This window comes from Mytilus edulis, chromosome 8 (assembly GCF_963676685.1).
Source record: "Mytilus edulis chromosome 8, xbMytEdul2.2, whole genome shotgun sequence".
Taxonomy (NCBI): Eukaryota; Metazoa; Mollusca; class Bivalvia; order Mytilida; family Mytilidae; genus Mytilus; species Mytilus edulis.
The window spans coordinates 6662854-6686717 of record NC_092351.1 but is presented as its reverse complement, the minus strand read 5'-3'; the positions used below and the strand labels follow the sequence as shown (position 1 = coordinate 6686717).

The 23864-nt window shown below is 33.0% G+C and overlaps 1 protein-coding gene across 1 annotated transcript; it reads right to left on the bottom strand.

The window, feature by feature from the left end:
- Nucleotides 1–337: 337 nt before the first annotated feature.
- On the bottom strand, nucleotides 338–8582 carry LOC139484673 (chymotrypsinogen B-like). The gene is made up of 6 exons (XM_071268530.1): nucleotides 8468–8582; nucleotides 6409–6619; nucleotides 2828–2918; nucleotides 1794–1974; nucleotides 953–1086; nucleotides 338–605 (listed from the first exon to the last, which is right to left on the bottom strand). The coding sequence occupies exons 1-6, from the start codon at nucleotides 8511–8513 to the stop codon at nucleotides 438–440; spliced, it is 831 nt and encodes a 276-aa protein (XP_071124631.1). The 5' UTR covers nucleotides 8514–8582; the 3' UTR covers nucleotides 338–437.
- Nucleotides 8583–23864: the final 15282 nt, after the last annotated feature.

Sequence of the window (23864 nt, the reverse complement as noted above, 5' to 3'; positions counted from 1 at the left end):
TGCAACTGATTTTGACAATATGTTCTTATGTTGTGCTGTTTCAGGTATGGGGAGGTTCAGCATTCCCTGAAAATTTATCCAAACGAATTCTGATTGTACCTGTCCCAAGTAAGCAGTAGCTTAATTAGTTGTTATTCAGTGATTGTAGCTGAGTGTTGTCTGTCATATCTAAGTCATAACTTAATGATATGAAAGTTGATCGATACTTTATGTCTCACTAATGGTAAGACAGGCATATTTCTGATAAAAATCAAGATAGCTACATTAAAAGTATTATACTGTGTTGAAGACACATTGATCGCCTTAGGCTGTTTTCTGCTGTTTTGACACATTCCTAGTTTTAGTTCTCAATTTTATTGTAAATAATTAAGATCAATAATTATTTAAGGGAATACATCGAAACGTGTCCTTTTTTAAGCCATGTATATATATTTTTATTACGAAGAACCGTGGTAGTCCATGATATCGTGGATCCATCCCAAATGTTCAGCCACCTGAGTATAAATGGAGGGGTAATCACCACATTCTATATCTCCCCATGAAGATATCCCGGCTAACGTGTACCCATCTGTCCCGAGACATGCCAAAGGACCACCACTGTCTCCCTGAAACGATATAATTCAATTGTTTCTAGGAAATTGATATTCTTACATTATCTAAAACAAAAATAGTTAAAATACAAAAAATGGATATCCCTCAATGAAATGGTTTTAAATCAGTTTCGTTTCAATGGGAAAAAAATAATTAAAAAATAATGTTAAGTATAGACATCATGAGACATGTTCAATCATTAAAAGAAAAATTTATACCACGGCATCTATGGCTGTTTCACAGATGGAAATTAAGTGTAGAATTTTAAAAACAAAAAAGGTATATTTCAAATACATTTTTTAATCGAGCCCAAGAAATACAAAATGTACATATTACACTGATGAATTATTAGGCAACTTACTTGACATGCAGTTGTTCCCCATGAAAACACGCATAGATTTCCATAATAAACATAACTACCCCACGTGTTCCTACAGACATCTATTGGTATTACATTAACATCTCCTTCCTGTAATGTGACAGTCTGCCTTGCTCCTGCCACAAAATGTGTATAACAAAAGCATTAACAAGTTATTTTCAAATGCATATAGTAATGTATATTTTTTTATGAACTGTTAGCATTTCAGTTTTCGGGTATTAATTTTAAATATATTCATTCATTTTTCAGCTAATAAAAAAGAGGTGTAAAAGAGGGACGAAAGATACCAAAGGGACATTCAAACTCATAAATCTAAAACAAACGCCATGGCTAAAAATGAAAAAGACAAAAACAACAGCACACATGACAAAACATAGAAAACTAAAGAATAAACAACACGAACCCCACCAAAAAACTAGGGGTGATCTCAGGTGCTCCGGAAGGGTAAGCAGATCCAGCTCCACATGTGGCACCCGTCGTGTTGCTTATGTGATAACAAATCCGGTAAACAGTCTAATTCGGTAGGTCACATTCATGAAAGGGAAGGGGATTGTAGTTACGACGTAAGGTACAGCTATCTAGGAAAATCAAGGAAACGTTAACAATTCGCAATTTTGTATCATAAATGTCTTCAACATATATCAATAACCATCGCGATATACAATTGTTTACAATTTTTTTATGCATATGACATTGTGAATAAAATTAACTTAAACGTAACGTTAGCAGAAAAAGCATTTCGTGTTGCTATCTCTGTAATAAGGCAAAGCATTTAACTTAACTCTGAATCAATGAGAAATATAAACAAAGGTTTATTTCTTACTTGAAGTTCTTCCCCATCCGATGATCTTGCATATCTGTCCATCAAACCCTACACATGAGTTTGGCAGATTAATTGTGCGCACGTATCCATTCAGTACAGCAGGTTGTTCTAGCTCTATTAATGCTAGGTCGTAAGGCAGGTAGAAAAGATGCTCCGGTGCTTGTAAGTTGTAGAACGGATTCTGTAGATATAAAATTAAGAATTGAAATGGGGAATATGTTTAATATGAGACGACAACCCGACCAAAGAGCAGAAAACAACAAACGTCTTCAACACAGCGTGAAAATCTATCACTGAAAGGCGGGTCTCAGCTAAAAATGTGTACTAGTTCAGTTAATGGACGTCAAACTACAGAACATTAAATATACTAGATATAGTTAGTTGTTTATCTAATTTAACGTTTTCATTTATTATATTTCAGCGCAGTTATGAATAACTATGTAGTTCTAGTATTGATACTTTAATTGTATGGTCTTTGTTCTGATTGTAAGTATAACTGATACTAAGAATTACTAATTAATTTACTATTTGGATACACTCGTAATATGTATTTGATTTAGTCTTATAATAGATACCATTCCAGTTAAACGTGTGAATACTAAACGCGCGCGTGTTATATGTAACACAACACTAGTATTCGGCAATTGTATGTTGACAAGCAATACCAATACTACTATTTTCGGTGTAAAACCATCAAACCATAGTATGTTACATCATGTGTTATGTTTGTTAAAAAGGGTCGAAAAAATATTTCCTTGAATTTTAGAAATGTAGGAAAGTAACCCCGAAGAACACCTTTCCTGACTCATACCCCAGTTTTTTGGTGCTTCAAATAAACTCATCATAGATACCAGGACTAAATTTTATATATACGCCAGACGCGCGTTTCGTCTACAAAAGACTCATCAGTGACACTCGAATCCAAAAAAGTTAAAAAGGCCAAATAAAGTACCATTCTTTTTTCATTTGCGTTGTCTTGTTGATACATTGAGGAACTATTCATTGTACATTACTGATATATTATGTGTACTAACATTATGTATGACTGATACATTAATGGTCTGCTCTGTGTTTTCATCCACACCAATCACATGGTCCCCTAGTACCACACGGAAATCACCAGATCTGAATTTGGTGTATGAAGAAATTTGGTAGTTACGTATTTCACAACCTGTGAACTTTTAATTGATAGTAAAATTCTTATCAAAGTTAAATTCTATGTAGGAAATCACACATCACGTATAATGATGAACACCACTTTTAACGTCAACATACGCAGTTTGGTTAAAAAAATCATCAGTAATTGCCACATATATCTTTGAAAAATATCAGATAATTGGATAATCAATAAATGCTTGAATACTTTAAATATATTTTATTTCGTTTGAAATTGTTTTTTTCCTGTTAGCTATTTGTAGTAATTATTTATAGTTTGGAACTAGTATAACTAGTTCTGATACTGGTTCTTCAACAGTATGTTCTATTTATAAAGTTTAACGTTAGGAGCATAAGGCACGAGGAAAGTTTTGGTGGTTCTACGGGTGGGGTTTAAAGGGGCACTAGCTGTCAAATTCATTGTAACCGATTTGACTCAAATTCTCATATTTGGTTTATAACAATGTAAAACATTTATCCAAACTATCAAAAGTCTAAAATAAACAGTTTACAGAGCTTGGGGTAGATAATATATAGGTTCGTTTCGTGTGTATTTTAGTCCAGACGCCATCTAATTAACTATCGATTTGACCTCAGATGACCATATAAGCGATGTAAACAAAAATAAAGATACGAATAGATTAAACCAACACGTACAATTGGATTTTTATAGGTCTGTTTGATTTTATTTATAGATTAAAAATAGATGTTTCTCATTGTTTTTAACCATATAAGAATGATTTTATGTGCATCGAATTAGTAATCAAATGATTTACCGTAGTTTCACTTTCATTGTTGACATTCTTTTTCTTTAATAAAGTGATATGAAACGAGTGAGTGGTGAAAAATAATGTTTATCCAATTCTTGAACCAATGCATGTATATATCATAAACTTAGTCCTCTGTGCACGATTTTATCATTATTTTCGCAAATACATCATATAATCGTCAATTTTTTTCTCTCTGTTTGTTATGATTTAACAAATATGGCTGCTCATTAAATAGCGTGATTTGAAGCCGAGTTTTACCGATTGTCACCTTATAGTAATCAAATCACAAAAAGCATGGGTATTGAGCACGTGTTTAACATGTATAATCAGATATTTGTTTATTTTAATGACAGATGCATGCGTATTGCGATCACCGGATTTTTACGAGGAGGGTTACATTCGGGTCACTATGCATACGGAAAATATGTCGGCGAATTGCTTCCTGGAAGCAAGCAATTAAAAATAAGTAAACTTCTTCTTAATGTGGACAAATTAAAGAATTTTCTTCAGAAAAAAGTATATGTACATAAGTTGTATTATGAAAACTATCCATTTAGTTATAAAAAACATATGCATATTTTTTTTCTAATTTGAGGTTTCTTATGACTTTAAATAACCAGTACACGTACAATGCATGCGTTGTCAATCTCTAGCTAGGGGTTAACTTGAAGTTCACATGAATACCGGTTAGAATGATGATGACGTTTTCACTTGCAAGTGAATCAGTCAAAAATTATGTTTAATCGCTTATTTCAACAAAATTAAAGGAAATTGATTGCTAAAATCAAATTATTATTTCATTATTCCAATTTGATTAATGATTGATCTAAAAAAAATCATACTTTATTTTTTTTTATATATCGTAGCTAGTGTCCCTTTAAGGTTCTATATGGGTCATTTTAAAAAAAAAATGTAGAATTTTCAGTACACCCATGCTAAACTTTTTTTATTTCTGATGAAATTTCAGTTGTAGTGGTTTAAATGCATGAGAGCTTGTCGGATTTGTGATTCAGAACATTAATAATAAACACACCTTACATCTATTTTGATAAGATTAAACTGCATTTAAGTCCGATTTTGGGGGTATTTGTGTGCGCACGTTGTCAGAAAAACACATTTCAAATGAATTTTTTCCGATTTTCTGATCGCCTTAATACCTGCAAAAGGGACGTTTTAAGAATGTTAATTATAATTCTAACGAAAAATCGTAGCTTCTTTATCATTGTTTGTAACAGATTATCTACAAACTAAATTCAATCAGCGTACAGGAGGTTCATGTCTATCCTGTTACCGCTACTTAAATCAGTCGTTAAATTATTTTCCCTATGAATATTGAATCAGTCAGTGTTGATTTCAAAAATGCAAAGTTATCTTTACATTTAAAACGCCTCGTTTCTTGAACGACAGTGTAGAAAAAAACCATTTCAAGACATTTAATGAAAAAAAATAGAGCGTACTTATTTACATGTCTATGCTGTTACCAACCATTTTGATTAATTATACTAACATTATGGTTATAAAAAGTGTAATAACGTGTTGGAAACCAAATTCACAATAGAAAACCATAATCACTTCACCAAAGGGAGTAGTTATTTCACAACAGCAATCAAAAACTTAGAAATTTGTCTATCCTGTTATGTCTATCCTGTTACTATGGTTGCTATGGTTACAGTAACAGGATAGACAATTATAGACAAAAACGTCGTTAAATTTTTTATCTGAACATGTAGGTGGAAAACGAATGAAATATTTCATTGTTTGAACTCATCTTAAGGTTATAACGTCTTAATCTTCCCAATTAAGCATTTGCAGGTGCAATACTGATATCGGTAACAGGATAGACAAAAAGGTAACAGGATAGACTTTTATATAGTGATATATCAGAAACGTACGTTCCTGTTACCAACGAAATAAAGAGAAAAGTAAATTAACTTATGAGGGATTTACTTGATGTTGGGTTTATTTGAAAGGGTGAAAAAAGGCCGAACAATATAAATTGTTATCTTAGACTTGCATTGCTGGTGGTAATTTTTACAACCTATGAAAACCAATTTTTAGAGCCATTTTTCAGTACAACCTAGAAAATTGGCAAATAATCTATTATTTTACAGAATAAATATATATAGAAGTTTATTCTCTTGAAAACCATCTAATTGGTAACGTAAAACAAGCTTGACATTTTATCTAAACCTTTTCTTAATAACCCAAAATTTCTTTTGAAAATGGTAACAGGATAGACAAAATATTGTACCACCGATCAAAAAATGTTTCAAGATATTCTTGTATGACATCATTAAGATTGCATCTTTTAATATGTTGTTCTTAAAGTACTGTTTGTTTTGATTTGCTTATGTAGAGGGTTGTTTGAATAAGTAACTTTTAATAAATTTTTCAATTTCAAAATTCGACATTTTTTGAAAATGACCCATATAATATTTGACATTTAAAGTTATAAGTATCGAAGGTGCTCGCAGTTACGTCGAATTGACGTTTGTCACATTGGTATATTATATACAGTTGCTGCTATTTTTATTGTACATTTAGGCGTTGGAGGTATTAGCCGAGGAAAAGAAACAATGCGAAAAAGGAACAATGTTATATGTCGTGTATTTACATGTTGTTTGAATCGAAGAAATCTGTACAATAAAGATGCACATATTCTTAACCATAAACCTAGCTTAAGTATTTACTTTGCTCCCTCTGTGCAATGGGCAGCAGTCAAAACCCATTTTTGTCCTATCAGTACACCACCACAGAAATGATAACCATCATGGTACTGAATGGAGGCAATAAAAGGCCACTGATGTGCCTGTGATGTCGATCCACCAATTATCCTAGAGCCTCCATTTGAATTATTTCTGGCATTTTGTCTTGCAGGACGAGGACCATGTGCCGTCACTCCTAAACAAATACAATGAAATATACACGTAAATCATTGTTCTACATCAGTGAAGATGCCCTCCCTTTTTGCATGATTTAAATTTTAGTTAGTCATCAATCAGATAAAAGAACAAGGAAGATCATACAGTAATTAAGATGCAGTTAATACCGATTGAATTGAAAAGTATACAAGTATATTATATTTATTACTTGTTAGTGGCTTTGAACTAGCTCTCCGATAACTGCAAGTACTCTCAGATCTATTCCTAGTGTCTTTTTGTTGTTGGGATGTACAAGTACCCGGCCACGTCCACTTGTATTTTTGTCCATCTCATGAGTTGAGCCTTTTTCAGCTGATTTTTATAGTTCGTTCTCGGAGCACCTGAGATCACCCCTAGTTGTTGGTGGGGCTCGTATTGTTTAATATTCTTTAGTTTTCTATGGTGTGTCATGTGTACTATTGTTTGTCTGTTTGTCTTTTTCATTTTTAGCCATGGCGTTGTCAGTTTATCTTCGATTTATGAATTTGACTGTCTCTTTGGTATCTTTCGTCCCTCTTTTATACCACTGTCACGCTTAGGGGGAGGGTTGGGATCCGGCTAACTTGTTTTACCCCGCCCCATTATGTATGTATGTGCCTGTCCCAAGTCAGGAGCCTGTAATTTAGTGGTTGTCGTTTGTTTATGTGCTACATATTTGTTTTTCGTTAATATTTTTACATAAATAAGGCCGTTAGTTTTCTCATTTGAATTGTTTTATATTGTCATTTCGGGGCATTTTATAGTTGAATATGAGGTATGGGCTTTGCTCAATGTTGAAGGCTGTACGGTTACCTATAGTTGTTAATTTCTGTGTCATTTTGGTCTCTTGTGTACAGTTGTCTCATTGGCAATCATATCAAATCTTCTTTTTATAAGTATACATACATGCATATGGTGACCTATAATTTGTACTACGACTTCATTTTTATTTTGGTTGACAGTTGTCTCATTGGCAATCTTACCAATTGTCCTCTTTTTTATATAAAGAGTTGATACAAAAACATGTTTGTTACTTGTATTCAATGTCGCAGCATTGAGTATATATTAAAGAGGGGAAGTCAGTATATACTTAAAATACATAAACATCTAACAGATAGGATAATATCAACGTTGAAGGATCAGGATCAATTTTGGAAAAGTTTAGCAAGCTCTTGAAAATGAAAGCGTATTGGACCAAAACAGTAATACTGTTTAACAACAGGGCACCTGCACATAGTTGTTGCGAGGGTTCATTAATGTAGCGAAAGTCGTCATCTTAGCGGAAGTCGTACCCAAGTCGTCATCTTACCCTCTCTGACCGTTACTTACCTAGAATAAAAATCACCTAGGCTAGGCTATACATATGTCGTGATCTTACCGTATCTATATTTCAACCTAATACACACCTTGAAAAAGATTCATTTTAGGCTAAAGAGCATTCTTAAGTCTTCATATTACCGGAAGTCTATATGCCTAAGTAAGGCCAAACAGCATACACAAGTCGGCATCTTATCAAAAGTCTATTTTCATACCTGTCCCTCAACTAGAATAAAACAACTTATGCTGAACAAGCCACAAATTCGTCCTCCCAACGAAATTTTTATCCCTCCTTACCAAGAGTAAAAATAACCAAGCCTTAACATCATACATAAGTTGTCTCTTACCGGAAGTCTATATTCCTACATGTTCATTTCCCAGTGTAATAACAACTAAGGATAACGGCATACGTAATTCATCATCTTACTAGAAGTCTATACAGAGTGTACTCCTACCTGTTCCTTACCCAGAGTCTAAAACAGCATAAGATATTCGTCACCTTTGGAATTCTATATCCCTACCTCGTCCTTACCTAGAGTAAAAATCACCAAGGCTAAACAGCTTACAAAAGTCTTCATCTTAGCGGAATTCAAACAACGGAAGCGATAATCATAATATACATGAAGGTCTGTCACGTTTATAGTATTTAGATAACGTCAAGATCAGAACAAGAACAAGGTTATATATTGCATGATTGTCCTTCTATTTATAACAATAACTTGTTGATTTTATTTATTCATTTATCAATGCTCATATTCTGTTTTAATGCATGTTAAAAATACATTCCTTGTGTCTGTTTTCAGAATTATAGTATATGTATTTCACGTGCATTGTTTTGTTAAAAAAATGAGTTATTGGCCTATCAATGGATGACGGATTGGTGCACTTGCACATTTGTATATGTACCTAATGAGAAAGCAGGACAATCGGAACCATATTACTGTTTCTTCCACACTGTTGGAGTTAGAACCGATGTATCGGCTGTTAAGGACAAACGATACTTTTACAGGGGAGGCAATGAAGTTGCTAACGTGGATATATCTGGTAATCATGCATTGTGTTTGACTGTTTTTTCTGATTTAAACTGATTAAACTTAAAAAATAGTACATGAACCCCTCTTTTGTAAAATGGCATGAGTTTGATTACGTATGAAGACTATTTGTATCAATTTTATTGAAAAAGTCAACAATGAATTTACCAAACGTAAAAATGCCGTTTTTTTCATAAATTCATGATTATTTGTTAAAAACTAATTATTTTCATAGAAATGTAGCATATTCATTTTTAAAAGCGCTTATTTATGTGAGGAAGATTTTCATAATGTAAGTTGTGTCTACATCTTGTTATTATAGGATTAAACGCCTTTTTAAAGGAATTTATTGGTGTATAAACTCGACCAATACACTCACAAACAAATAAAAGTCCGACGGACTTTTATGATATGTTTGTGAGTGACTTGGTCCAGTTCAGATTATACACCAATAAATTCCTTTAAAAAGGCGTTTAATCCTTATAATTCTTTAAAATTGGAAATAGGGAAAATATGTTTTCACACTTGTAACCTCTATCCCACGTAAGTTGTATATTTGTGTCATTGAATAGGCCTGGCACAGTAATTTATTTGTTGGCTTATGCAAAGATATGTACTCCTTGAAATTTGCAAAAATAAACTACACAAATTCTTATAAACATTCAAACGAATCTTTTTTTTTTTACTTAACGATTAACGTGCAGTGAAATACATTTTGTTAATATCGCCGCCATCTTGTTTACATTGGTTACGAAAAGAAGTTCGGTCAACGCCGTCTATCGAAAAATAACCAACGTCAAGATCAACTACCGGAAGTCCTCTCGACCAATCATATCAACTTATTCCCTAATATGCAAATGTTATAATGTTATAATTAAAATTGCCATTAAAGCGGGAGGGTTGGCATGCCGCAAAACAAGGTTCAAACCACTATTTGTATCTTAAAATGCCCTGTACCAAGTTCGAAATTAAGAAATCAATTTGAGAAAAACACAAATCCGGGTTACAAATTAAAACTGAGGAAAACACATCAAATATAAGAGGAGAACTACGACACAACAGAAACACAACACTAAAATGTAACACACACAGAACCCAAATATAATATAACAATGGCCATTTTCCTGAATTGGTACAGGACAATTAAGGGAAAAAATGGTTGGGTGAACGTGGTTTTGTGGCTATATAGCCAAACCTCCTAGCAATATAAAATATACCATTAAAATGACAACATTACATGACAGGACTAACAATACAAATAACACACGCAAAATAGCTATCAAAAGGTAACAGGTTTATGATTTAATGCTACAGTCGCGCGTTTCGTCCATACAAGACTGACCAGTGACGCTCAAATCAAAAACGTTCGAAAACCAAATCAAGTACAAAGTTAAAGAGCATTGATGACCAAAATTTCCAAAAAGTTGTACCTATAGCTAATAGGGCTAAGGTTTTCTGCACGGGATGAGAACATCCTTATTTTTTAGAATAATTCATACTTTTTCAAACAGATATTTATAAAACCGACTATATAATAGATATAAATGATAACACCAAAGTGGTGACTAACTACAGAAAAAATACGAATACATAAAACAATCTAAACCAGCATACAAAAAGTCACAGCCGATTTAGCAGACAAGATAAACTTACACAGTGACATCACATTTGAATTTCTAAGAATTTCACCAAAATAGAATAGGATAGAATTAGGATAGAATTCATTATTAGGTTTGTAATACTGATATAACATTTATTAATAACAATGAAAATCACAATACTAATTAATATAAAATTGTGGTAGTATTTGGATAATCAATTGCTTTATCTAGCTCTGTCGGTATTTCTTCTAAATCAAACAGATATCGTATAAATTTAGTTGACCCAAACTAAAATCGAATAAATAAACTGGGTGATTAATTAATATTATCTTTACCATAACATACGAATACAGCAGAAAAAAATAATATTTACAACTACAAACGATAAAACATTTGCCAAAATCCGATGAGATAACACATATAAAATCAAAACTAAATACATGAATTTTGGAAAGAACAATTCCGTGACACGTCTTTTAGTAATGCGAATTCACATTGAGCAAAACAGCCACAATCGGAAAGAAGTCACGTTCGGTAATTAAAAGATCAGACGACTTAATGACAAACCACAATCTAACAAGTGGTAAAAATGTCCCTAGTTTTTTGAGAAAAAAGAAAATTGATTAACCAATTCGTGATGGTGTCCGTAAAATGTAAGGGGTGCGGTTTTTAATCTGTCCTCCACATAACTTTGTTGGAGCAGTTTCTGCGTTAGAAGCAAACTCATCTATATGAAGTCCGTATAGAGTAAACATGCACGAGCATAACGTATCAACTGAGATATATAAATACCATACGAAGGGGAAGATGGTATGTTACTACTGAAAAATGGGAAATTGTTAATTGGGTAGTTGAAATCGTCCCGTTTATCATAGATTTTCGTGTGAAGTCGTCCATCTGTGTGTACCAATGTGCTTTATCTTTGGTTACATCTTCTGACATCAGACTCGGACTTCTCTTAAACTGAATTTTAATGTGCGTATTGTTATGCGTTTACTTTTCTGCATTGGCTAGAGGTATAGGGGAGGGTTGAGATCTCATAAGCATGGTTAACCCCGCCGCAATGTTGCGCCTGTCCCAAGTCAGGAGCCTCTGGCCTTTGTTAGTCTTGTATTATTTTTACTTTTAGTTTCTTGTGTACAATTTGGAGTTTAGTATGGCGTTCATTATCACTGAACTAGTATATATATTTGTTAAGGGGCCAGCTGAAAGACGCCTCCGAGTGCGGGAATTTCTCGCTGCATTGAAGACCTTTTGGTGACCTTCGGCTGTTGTCAGCTCTATGGTCGGGTTGTTGTCTCTTTGACACATTCCAAATTTCCATTCTCAATTTTATCAATATTGATGAAAAGATCAATGTATGACGCAGTCCTTGTAGAATCAGTAGTATCCTTAATTTCAAGTTTACTGGTATATATGAGATGTAAGTATTGGCTGAAAAATGGGTTATTCAATGATAGGACATCATCAATATATCGAAAAGTAAGATTAACGAATTTCGCTAGGTGCTTTTTCTTTCTGTCTTTAAGAAGGTTCTGAATAATTTCTGCTTCACACGAGTACATCGACAAATCAGTCAGTAGAGGTTCACAATTAGTACCCATTGGAATACCAACTGTCTATAAAGCAGACGAACTCATCAGATACCGTTCAGACCTATTTTGTTCATAATTTATAATGTTTACATTTGTAAATATTTGTGTTGACTATGAATTAATTTTATTTATGCATGATTTGTGTCTATACTTATGTGTATAACTATTATAAAAATCAAAAATGTAGATTTAAAACACAATTAATATGTGTCCTATAGGAAAAAAGTTACACTGTTCAAATAATCTAGTTTACGCAAATCTAATACTGTAGTCCATGCATTCAAAATGTATGATGACACACACTACCTCGAATGAGTCGAACCTCGGATGAGTCAAATATTTTTTCCGGTCCCTTCGACTTCGACACAACGAGGGAGGAAGACGAGTTAAATGCCATAACTGAGTTGATTTGTTATATCTATCATTATTTATTTCTATGTACATATCGATTATTTTGTTTATTTTTAACGTCCAATTTCGACTCTGGCGGTAAACTTCAAACACATATACACCGTACAATGTCCCATATTTACAAATATATGACCTCGAAAACTTTCAGCCGATTGATAGTAAGTTATTCCCACGTACTAAATCTTGTATTATCAATGTCAATGGACCCTATTTATAAGACATTGCTGTTGTATCGTTTATGAATCTAAGGCGTCAGCAAAATCATTCCAGAATATACCTCTGTCGTCTTCGTTCTCGGGATATTCTATATACGTATCCTCCTTTAATATGTACATGATTTCTGAGGAGATCTTTTTTGCATGCACTCGACCTAATTTAAGCATAAATACCATGTTCTGATCTTGCCTTGAGGTAGTTCTTTCTATCAAAGCAATATTAAATTCATACATGCACCACTTTTCTGCTGTTGTGGATAGCATTGGTGATAATTTCAGCTATTCCACATCCTGCAATAAAATCTCTGTGATATATACAAAAGCGGAAATTTCTTTGTTTTTCCAGGTAGTTCACCATCTCATCTTTAGGGAAGTGTCGATCGCTGTCTTCGTATGACACAAAAGCGTCGAACTGATAATGATCCTCAGTTTCAACACGATGATATCCGTATGCTCCTTTCATAACATAATACCAATATCGAATTTTCCAACGGAAGCGATAGATTAGCAATGAACAAAATATAACTATAAAGGATACGATCAAAATCACGGATAGCACTATAAGTCCAACAAAGGAGGAACAATCTTTCCTTAAAATGTTATTTACGTCCGTTATGGTGTACTTTCTCCCTTTATAACTGCATGGGTATTTATCAAAAGACATGAAATGAAAACAAAACTGAAAGTCTGTTTGATGACATATTTAATGAAACTAAATTCGTTTGGTTTTCTAAGATAGAGATTGATCGTACTTCTGAAATATAAACGAGTTGCCAAGAACATTGTTATCAAGCAATAAAACTTTAAGATTTGGCAGAGCTCTAAATTCATAGGGTATTATTTCTGACGCGCGGTTTCCTGAAAGGTCTAAATACTCCAGATTTGTCAAGTTGCACATTGGTCAATTGAATTATTATAGCTGATTATTTCAAAGAATCAATTTTCTTATCGATTTATTTGAGAAATATATAGGAACTATAGCATACCCTATTCTTGCATTTTCAAGAACAACTGTCTTCACATTTGGTGGTATTGCTGCAAGAGTGTAATCTGACAAAATATTGTTACATGACGTTACTGTTTTAATGATTTTTGTTGGTATCTTTTGTTTACGAGTAACTGATTCTACATGTAAGTCAATAATCGTCTCATTCTGCATTCTGTAGCAAAAACATTGCATAAGTTTAAAGATTCCAAATGGTTACAGTTAACAGAATTATGTGTTTGTGACATTTGGTGCTTGTTTTGAAAACTTGCATCAAACGTCGTTAGACTATTCAAATTGATCAAAGTATGATAGTGAGCATATTCATCGACAACCCATCTGTTGTCCGTCACACTTAAAACTCTCAAGGAACTGGGTAAAAATAATTTAGCTGTTAATTCTGGTTTACCAAAATTATTTCCATCGATGTATAGTTCCAATAGGTTTGTTTCATTTAACGGTTTTATATCACTCGTTAGCAACCAGGAACTTCCACTTCGTTCGCATGTAATATACTGAGCCTTGGATATCTGAATAGCTGTAAACGGAAGATCATAAGTAACGTTGCGAAATCCACATAATCCAAGTCTACGATTATATGATATATCTCAAACTTCTAGATGTGAAAGGTTTTTGAACGTCCCCTGCTCTATTTGTAAGACGGCAAAATGTTCTATATTTCTCCATTCTTTTCTAGACGAAAGATCTAGAAATCTTATGTTTGGTAAGTGTTGGAACATGTCTTTCTGTATTGTACCCCGTGCAGCAAGACCGGTTACTTTTATACTCAAGTTATGAAAAATAGAAAATTTGCTTCCAAATGACACATTATTAACACCGTCAATGCTCAACTTTTTCAGTGAAAGTAGATCCATAAATACTTCGTCAGGGCAAAAATAGTTTTTATTTTCATTTGAATTATTAGACATATATAATATTTGCAAGTCACATAAATGCTCAAAAACGCCTGGAAAGTATGTATTACTGTCTACGGAAAAAAACTGATTATTCGACAAACTAAGACTGATCAGATTTTGTAATGAGGCATTTAACCCAGCAAAACTGAAATTCAATATTCTATTAGATGACAGATCTAAAAATTCTAAATTTGCTGGTGAAGTTCATCGCTTGGTAAACTTGTTAAAACGTTAGAAGTGCATCGGACTTCTAACAAATATCTTGAAAGATCTGTCAATAACGAATCAAGAATACATTTCGACTACATGATACGATTCATTGGTGCTAAATTATTCAGTAACGATGAACGTCAAATCCTATATCAATTTGGAAGCACGGTTCATCAAATATCTATAAAAAGTATGGCAAATACGACTAAGGTTATATATGTCTAAGGAAGACAAATCATAATTTCGAAAAGAGACATTTTATGAAAACATTTAATATACATAATAAACTATGGTATAATTGATAATTGAGATCCACACATGGATAACTACTAGAACGGTGAAACCGTCGGGAACGAAAACGTCAAAAAAACAGTGGCGTCGACACAATGGACTTAATATTATATTGATTGATGATTTTTTGCTTAAAGTACTAAAAATGATTTAAAACATAGATATTAGTCTTATGACTTGGTACGTATGACCCGCATGTCGTCAATGAAAAACGCATTCATCGCGCGCGAATCAATACGTTTGTTACGGAAAGAATTAATATGAACTTAAAGTGCTTAAAAACCTGACAATGGAAGTTTTGTCAAAGTCAGTTGAGGATATAAATTTATTGGGAAAGAAACATTAATGGTTTTACAGCATGAATATGCTGCAAAATCTAATAATTGTTCAATAAATTTTTAATTCATAAAAGATGTTTCTAGGATAAAAAATGTATGACTATTCTGAATTATATAATTTTGTCATACTTTCGTACTGTTAAAAATAAAAAATAAAAAATAATAACATATTTTTAGTAGCATAAATCTCAATTATTGCAAATTGTGGTATGGCATTCTTCGTTCAGCATTGTACAAATTGATCAAAGATATCAGTTTTATGATTGAGTACACAAGACATGTGTTTCATCTACAAAATATTCATCGTATGAATGAAATAAATGAAATGAAAACAGTTTTAGCAAATACTGCATAGGCTATATATGCTAATGATTAGAACATATACGTATTAATTTAGATAAATAAAAAAATATATTTCATTGCAGCACAAAAATGAATTGCAGTACAAATGTGCCGATTACCTGGATGATGATACACACAGGGACGAAACATCTACCAGAAGTATATTCGACCCAATATAGATCAAACACTTCTTGAAACTTTGTGTGTGATAATTTGGTACGCCCGACGATCTACTGTTATTTTCTAAACAATAGGAGATATCAAACATGTGAAGAAAACAAAACATGCTAGGTTTGGGCTCTTTGTAGGCACCAATATAAAAAAGGAGATATGGTATGATTGCTAATGAGACAACTCTCCACAAGAGACCAAAATGACACAGAAATAAACAACTATAGCTGGCGTTTTCAATTATAATCCTGATACCTTTGATAACTATTTACACCACTGGGTTGATGCCAATTCTGGTAGACGTTTCGTCCCCGAGGGTATCACAAGCCCAGTATACGTAGTCAGCACTTCGGTGCTGACATGAATATCAATTATATGGTGATTTTTATAAAGTTCCTGTTTGAAAAAACCTAAATTTTTCGAAAAACTAAGGATTTTCCTATCCCAGGAATAGGTTAATAGTACCTTTGCCGTATTTGGCATTTGGAATTTTGGGTCCTTAATGCTCTTGAACTTTTTATTTGTTTGGATTTATAATTGTTTTGAAGTTTTAATAGTACCTTAGCCGTATTTGGCAATTGGAATTTTGAGTGCTTATTGGTCTTGAACTTTGTATTTGTTTGGCTTTATAACTGCTTTTCAGGGATTCCGATACCATACATTACTTAATATCTATATCGTAAATAAAAGGATTGTATACAGAAATTCGACTACACCTGTACTAACCTTCTAACAAAGAGTATATCACATTCTGTTTTAAGGATTTGTTATATACATACCCAGAAATTTATCTACGATCCATGTACACTTATAATTGTGGTTATTTAAACTACTTCCTTAATATATAAGAGGGCTGATCTTTCGCCTGTTGCATGATATGTCCGGATGTTCTAATTCGCCAGTCTCAAACGAACATAAATTATTAATACCATAAAACTCAACACATGTATCAGAAATGAGCTCTCCTTGTGAGATACTTTTTATTAACCAATGTATAATAAATCTAAATCAAACAGTTCGTTTCAAAGTTCATTTAAGCACACTACGACTCATTCTCATTACTGATACACTAAAAACAGTCATACTGGCTCGATCACAATCAGCCATCCATTAAAAAATACAAATATATACTAATCTACAAAACAAGAATAACAAATATTGTCCAATGGATTACATTTTAAACATTACAGGTATTCTAAACATACGTATTGATGTAAACAAACACACGTGTTTTACCAAAACAAATACATGTGCTTCCGTACTATTATTAAATATATTTATGTTCTAATTCGCCAGACTCAAACGAACATAAATTATTTATACAATAAAACTCAACACATGTATTAGAAATGAGCTCTCCTTGTGAAGGTAGCATACTTTCGAAAGTAACAAAGAAAGAAAAAGGGGGTCATATACCAAGGTTTTTTGAAACAGTTAACTTCTCTGTTGCTTTCCTGAACATACCATCTTTTGCAATTTCAGATGTCCATCTTCCATGTTTCTTAAATAACATGTCATTTATACTAGCAGCGGCTGCAGCCGTCACACCACCTGCTCTCAAACTGTGTAAACCAAATTAGATTTTTCTTAACCTAAAGATCCAAGAGCGTCTAACAACAATTCTCTAGCTCTTGTATGATAAAGAGGAGCAATACAGAAGACACCTACAGGCGATTCTTCTATGATTTAAAGTGCTGAATTCGTTACCGTATTTTTGTGCAATCTGTTACAGAATTTTAGATGTAATAGGCTCTTCCTTTTTACAATGTAAAGCCCGATTGACCTATGAACTCCTTTAATAGATGTACATAGAAAAGAATTACAAGGATCGGCAACATAAATTAATCAGGTATAACGAAAACAACATAGTCTGATGCTGGTAAAGAGTAAACATTAAAATAATTACACCATCTACAATAAATGTTAAAGGCGTACCTGTACTTCTTTCGCGTATTTTCAGCTTTGGAGTGTAGACAAGATCCTGGAAAACACTTTGCTAAATTTTGTACTGGCTGGTGTTGTGAAAGAATTTCTGATGACCACCTACACGTACCAACGCTGAACATATCTGAAAAATGTAAAAGATCAAACAAATAGTAAATAAAAAAGTATATACATGACAAATTCATTTCATATATAATCATTACTGACCTTGCTCTAGCTGTACTATAGCCTTGTCATATTTCTTACAAGAAAAAGACCTCGCTATCATTTCTATAGCCTAGTTTATCAACATGTTTCATATAAAAAAGAAGATGTGGTATGATTGCCAATGAGACAACTATCCACAGAAGAATGTCTATTTCACAGTAAAACAAAAACAGTTATCAACATATTGTTCTTAGCCTAAGAGCTAAAATATCAGAATTAAATTTCGTATAGCCAAAAATTGAATTCTTCGTGTTCCCTTGAGAAAAAAAAATATGCATTGCTCTCTTGAAAATTTAATGACTTCCAATACATAATGACAAAATTCGATGTTTCTTCTGAAGTCTTAAAGTCCAAAACGATGAGGACGGCCATTTTGGTTCTATCAGAGTACCTTCTGCTTTACAGAGTACTAACTAGTTTATACTTTTATTAACTAAAACTAATTATTTTCATTTTTCCAATTTTGTATAAAAGCATCAATAGGTTCTACCGGGATTCCAAAATTTTGAATTAAATCGCTTCAATTTTGTATAAGCAAAATTGGCAAATCTATCAACGGTATAAGGACCCCGTAAATTGTCCGTTAATTCAAAAAAACTCCGGAGATGTTTGCCAGTCACCTATGTCTATCATTTTAAACAACAACAAAAAAGATCACCTGTACGATTTTCTGATCTAGGTACCCGTATTGGTTGTACAATGACTCCTTCCATCGAACAAAAGTTAAAAATGTCATATGCGAAACACTGTAAATGCATTTTGGTGCTACCTCTATCGATTATTTTTACTCAGTTTTGATTATCTGTGTGCCGTTTAACAGTACTGGCTTTTTTTTAAACAGATTTAAATGAATACAAAACTAATCTCGCCAAGTCGAACTCATGTTTTTCTCATAATCGCTCCATGTGGAATGAAAAACTTTATCATTCAATTCTACAATAAAAGCACATGCGGCTACATTATTAGCATCTGAATACACCACTATTTAACCATAGGTCATAAACATTTTGTAAAAATGTAAGGCACTGAGCTCAAACCAAAAGCTTAAACTGAAAAACAATAAAACTTTCCGTTTTAAGAAAATCCTAAATATGAATGTTGCTCTTTGCAGATGCCCTAATAAAAATATCCAGATTTTAAATCAAATTCTATTAGGTATATATTTTTCTTTAAAAAAAAATGGTGAGCAACTTTCCCACTGCGAATTCTATTTTATTTTTCAAAACTCATAAATTCAATTCAGACAGATCTAATATCTATCTCTTTTTTCCACTTCATGGATATACTACAAAAGGCTTCCGTTCTTTGAAAGTACGAGGACAGCTTTGTTTACTATACAAATTCAGTATTATCATATGCAGATTTATTATTGCGGAATTGCATAAGAGGTGATAAACTCATAAAAAGAATTAAATAACCTGATTTTTATAGTATTAATTATAAATTTGCTTGCCCCAATGTGCTCCCAAAAAAGCTACAGTTTTAGATATTAAACTACTTTTGACGTTTTGGCGAATTTGAAAAATCAACTTTATCAAAATACTTCACGTGTTCCAAAAGTATATCCATGTGCCCTTGCAACAAATATTCATCTACTAAATTAAGATACTTATCATTTATCTTATGTTGCTGGGTTGTTCCTTGGTGTAAATTGCTCGCTGCTTTTATTGGAACAGGTTGTCCTCCAGTGTCCAAGTTGGTGGCATTCACTGCAACTGTTCCTCCGAAAGGGTGACTGTTTGTACTGTTGATGAGAAATATCTGTAGTATAATAGAATCAAAGTACGACGTAAACAGTTGGAAAGTGCTGTCACTTATTTGTTGATGTGGGGCTGTTTGATGGGTTGCTATCCTCAGTGCTGATGCAGGCAAACTAGGAAATGCAGCTTCTCTGTTAAGAACTAAAGGAGTTGTAGGCTCGTGTAGTAGTAATTCGTTTTCGTCTTCGGAACATTGTTATGTCATGGTAATACAGACAAGGCAGTAGTACGACGTATGCTATCCAGCGTAAGGCAGAACTTCGAATATTAACATTATAAATTACATTTAATTTATAATATCATACAACAAGCACGAGAAACACGAGCCAAATTGAAACGATACCTAGAATACCTGTTTTAAAGGCGCAATGCGACAAATATTGTCCAATGAATTACATTGAAAACATAACAGGTATTCTAAACACACGTGTTGATGTAAATAAAACACACGTGATTTTCCAAAATAAATACATGTGCCTCCGTACTATTATTAAATATATTTATCTTGTGTTAATCTGAAGGTCATTAATCAATCAATGTATCAGTATGAAAGGCATTCCATTATATAAGATAGCAACTTTTTTTGTCACTAAATATAAAATTAAACGTATCAACCTTGTTAAATAAAGGCAACAGTAGTATACCGCTGTTCAAAACTCATTAATCCATGGACAAAAAAACAAAATCGGGGTAACAAACTAAAACCGAGGGAAACGCATCAAATATAAGAGGAGAACAACGACACAACATTAAAATGTGACACACACAGAAACGGACTAAGCATTAGACAAAATCCTATGAGAATAACAAATATAACATCAATATATTAAAATGTGATCGTTACTTGTAAACGCAGTCTTCTTATAGTATGATTATTAATTTGAATGGATACGTTTGGACGGTTATGATTCAGGAAGAAAAAGACATTAAATAGTATGATGTTTGACTGATGTTATTGTTCAATATTTGAAATTATAAAATGCACATTTAATCTACAATTTTCATATATTTTACAGAAATGAGGGGCCGAATGAAAACCTTTACCATGAAAATAAGTTTAAAATAAATGCTGCTATTGATAATATCTTGAAACATCTGACAACACTTAAATACATTTCGGCTACATGATACAATTCACTGGTGCTAAATAATTTAGTGCACGCGGAACGTCAAATTCTTTATTTTTGGAAGCACGGTTCATCAAATATCTATAAAAAAAATATGGCAAATACGGTTAAGGTTATCTATGAAATTGCGAATGGAAATGGGGAATGCGTCAAAGCGACAACAACCCGATCATAGAGCAGACAACAGCCGAAGGCCACCAAATAGGTCTTCAATGTAGCGAGAAACCCCGCACTCTGAGGCGTCCTTCAGCTGGCCCCGAAACAAATATGCATACTAGTTCAGTGATCATGGACGTCATACTAAATTCCGAATTATACACAAGAAACTAGAATTAAAAATCATACAAGACTAACAAAGGCCAGAGGCTCCTGACTTGGGACAGGCGCAAAATTGCGGCGGGGTTAAACATGTTTTTTTGATATCTCAACCCTCCCCTATACCTCTAGCAAATGTAGAAAAACAAACGCTCAACAATACGCACAGTAAAACCCAATTTAAGAGAAGTCCGAGTCCAATGTCAGAATATGAAACAAAAGAAAATAAACAAAATTACAATAATACATAAATAACAACAGACTACTAGCAGTTACTGACATGCAAGCTCCAGACCTCGATTTGACTGATTGAAAGATTATGTTTTCATCATATGAATATCAGGAACAATCCCTCCTATTAGTATTATACCATCATGAAATATATAAGAAGAACATAACCCGTGTCATGGCAACAACTGGTTCAAGAATACATACGTTTAATTCCGATACAAAGACCCTATGAGTGAATCAATATTAAGGCCAAAATATGCAATCTTTAATGACCTGACAACAGTATCGTAACTATATCCCTTCTTAATAAGTCTGTTTAAAGGTTTTGTTAGCTTTTGAGGTGAATACTGACATTTTTATGTTTTGTAGTTCAGTGATAATGGACGTCATACTAAACTCCAAATTATACACAAGAAACTAAAATTAAAAATCATACAACAAAGGCTAGAGACTCCTGACTTGGGATCGGCGCAAAATTGCAGGGGGGTGGGTTAAACATGTTTTTTGATATCTCAACCCTCCCTCTATACATCTAGCCAATGTAGAAAAATAAACGCACAACAATAGTCTATGTATAGGGAAGACAAATTGTAATTTCGAATAGTGACATTTTATATAAACATTTAATATACATAGTAAACTCAGGTATAATTGATAATTGAGATCCACACATGGAAACCGGTAGTAACCTCGTCATATCGAGGAGCGTTTAGTACAGTGATTTTGTCATAGTTTGGCGAAGATTAACATGGTTAATTTATGTTACTTCTCAAAACAATTGCCTCAGTTCTATTCAAACGAGCAAATAAAAAGCAAATAAGATGGTTGAATCTGAATTGGAAGTCAAACGATCTACATTAGAATTGTTTTTTCACGACATTAACGCAGAATAAGCAAGATATCAGAATTGCTATGATTTGGTTAAGCGATTGACATGGTTTGGTTAATTGTTTAGAAATAAGTCATGGTTTTGGTCAAGTTTGTCATGGTTTAGATCGAAATTAATATATATGTGTTTCATCTTAATACTGATAATTTGTTTGGGTGCGCTTGTTATAAAACAAAAAAGAAGAAGAAACCCTTGTTAACCAAAGGAGTAGGTTCAGTAAGACCCCTTTTTGGCCCAAAAATATAGCAGTTTTACAAAACTGTTAAAATGTAAACCTTTAGTTATTTATTGGACAGTAGAATGCTTCTGCTACATAAATATGGGCTGTTTTTGACAATACAATGCACATATATCCGGTACTAGCACCATTACGTCATGCTAAATTACTGAAATCCTCATAATCTAGCATTTTAGTTAAATTTTAGACGGTTTTCGTGTAAAACGAAAGTGGCCGCACTCGTGTTCATCCTTAATATTGAAATGTAAGTTGTATTTTATGATAATACATAACATATATAAAGGTTGAGGATGAACACGGATGCGGCCACTTTCATTTTTACCAAAAAACATCTGAAAAGTGACATTTTTCGGCATATTAGGTAGATTTTTCATATTTGAGCTTGAATCGGATCGTTTTTAATGACTAAATCTGTTAAAATCTTTCACATAAACTAATTAATTCAAATAAAATAGACACTTAAGTGTATAAAAAGTGGTCAAAATCTTTCGTCAGATGAACCTGAAATTTGAGGCCAAAATCGGTCCTTACCGGACCTACTCCTTTGGTGGTTGTAATCAGCAAAGCGTAAATTCAACATGTCAGGTTACTTTTCGTAAGTTTCCTATGATATAATTTAAAAGTCACTGCTCTTTTAAACTAGCTTTTACAAAAAAAAAATACAAACCGTTGCTTCTGTTTCACATATAATATTTTGTTCATGCTTGAATCTACCGGGACATCACTAGTCAAATAGCTAAAGACTACTCAGTAAAAAAATAAATCTTGTTTTTACATATTTTTTTCTAGAAAACTTTTTTTGTTTTAATTTATTAAAATTTTTAAACCAGTTTATGATGAAAGAAGATTTTGGAAGGGGGTGTTATAGGCATATGATACAGTAAACCAACTTCAAGCCTAGAAAAATGATATTAAGAGGACAGAATATGTCTTCTTTTTCTTCTTCTTTTTCAGTTAAGGAGTTGACCAAATGTTGGAGTGTTGTAATAATTCCGCTCGGTAAAACAGGAGGCTTATCCCATGCATAAAATAAAAAATTCCAAATATTTAAATCTATTTACACTGTACAATTTGGCTAGCTGATGTCTAGTTAGGCTGCATCTGGGTCCAG

What these genes read in the sequence shown, in the direction of transcription:
- LOC139484673 (XM_071268530.1), bottom strand. Translation starts at nt 8,513, where the DNA reads ATGAAGACTTTTGTAAGCTGTTTAGCCTTGGTGATTTTTACTCTAG. An exon ending in CTTGGTGATTTTTACTCTAG is followed by an intron (nt 6,620 to 8,467) that starts GTAAGGACGAGG and finishes GTATTTGTTTAG; the next exon opens with GAGTGACGGCACATGGTCCT. An exon ending in CATTGCACAGAGGGAGCAAA is followed by an intron (nt 2,919 to 6,408) that starts GTAAATACTTAA and finishes CACCAAATTCAG; the next exon opens with ATCTGGTGATTTCCGTGTGG.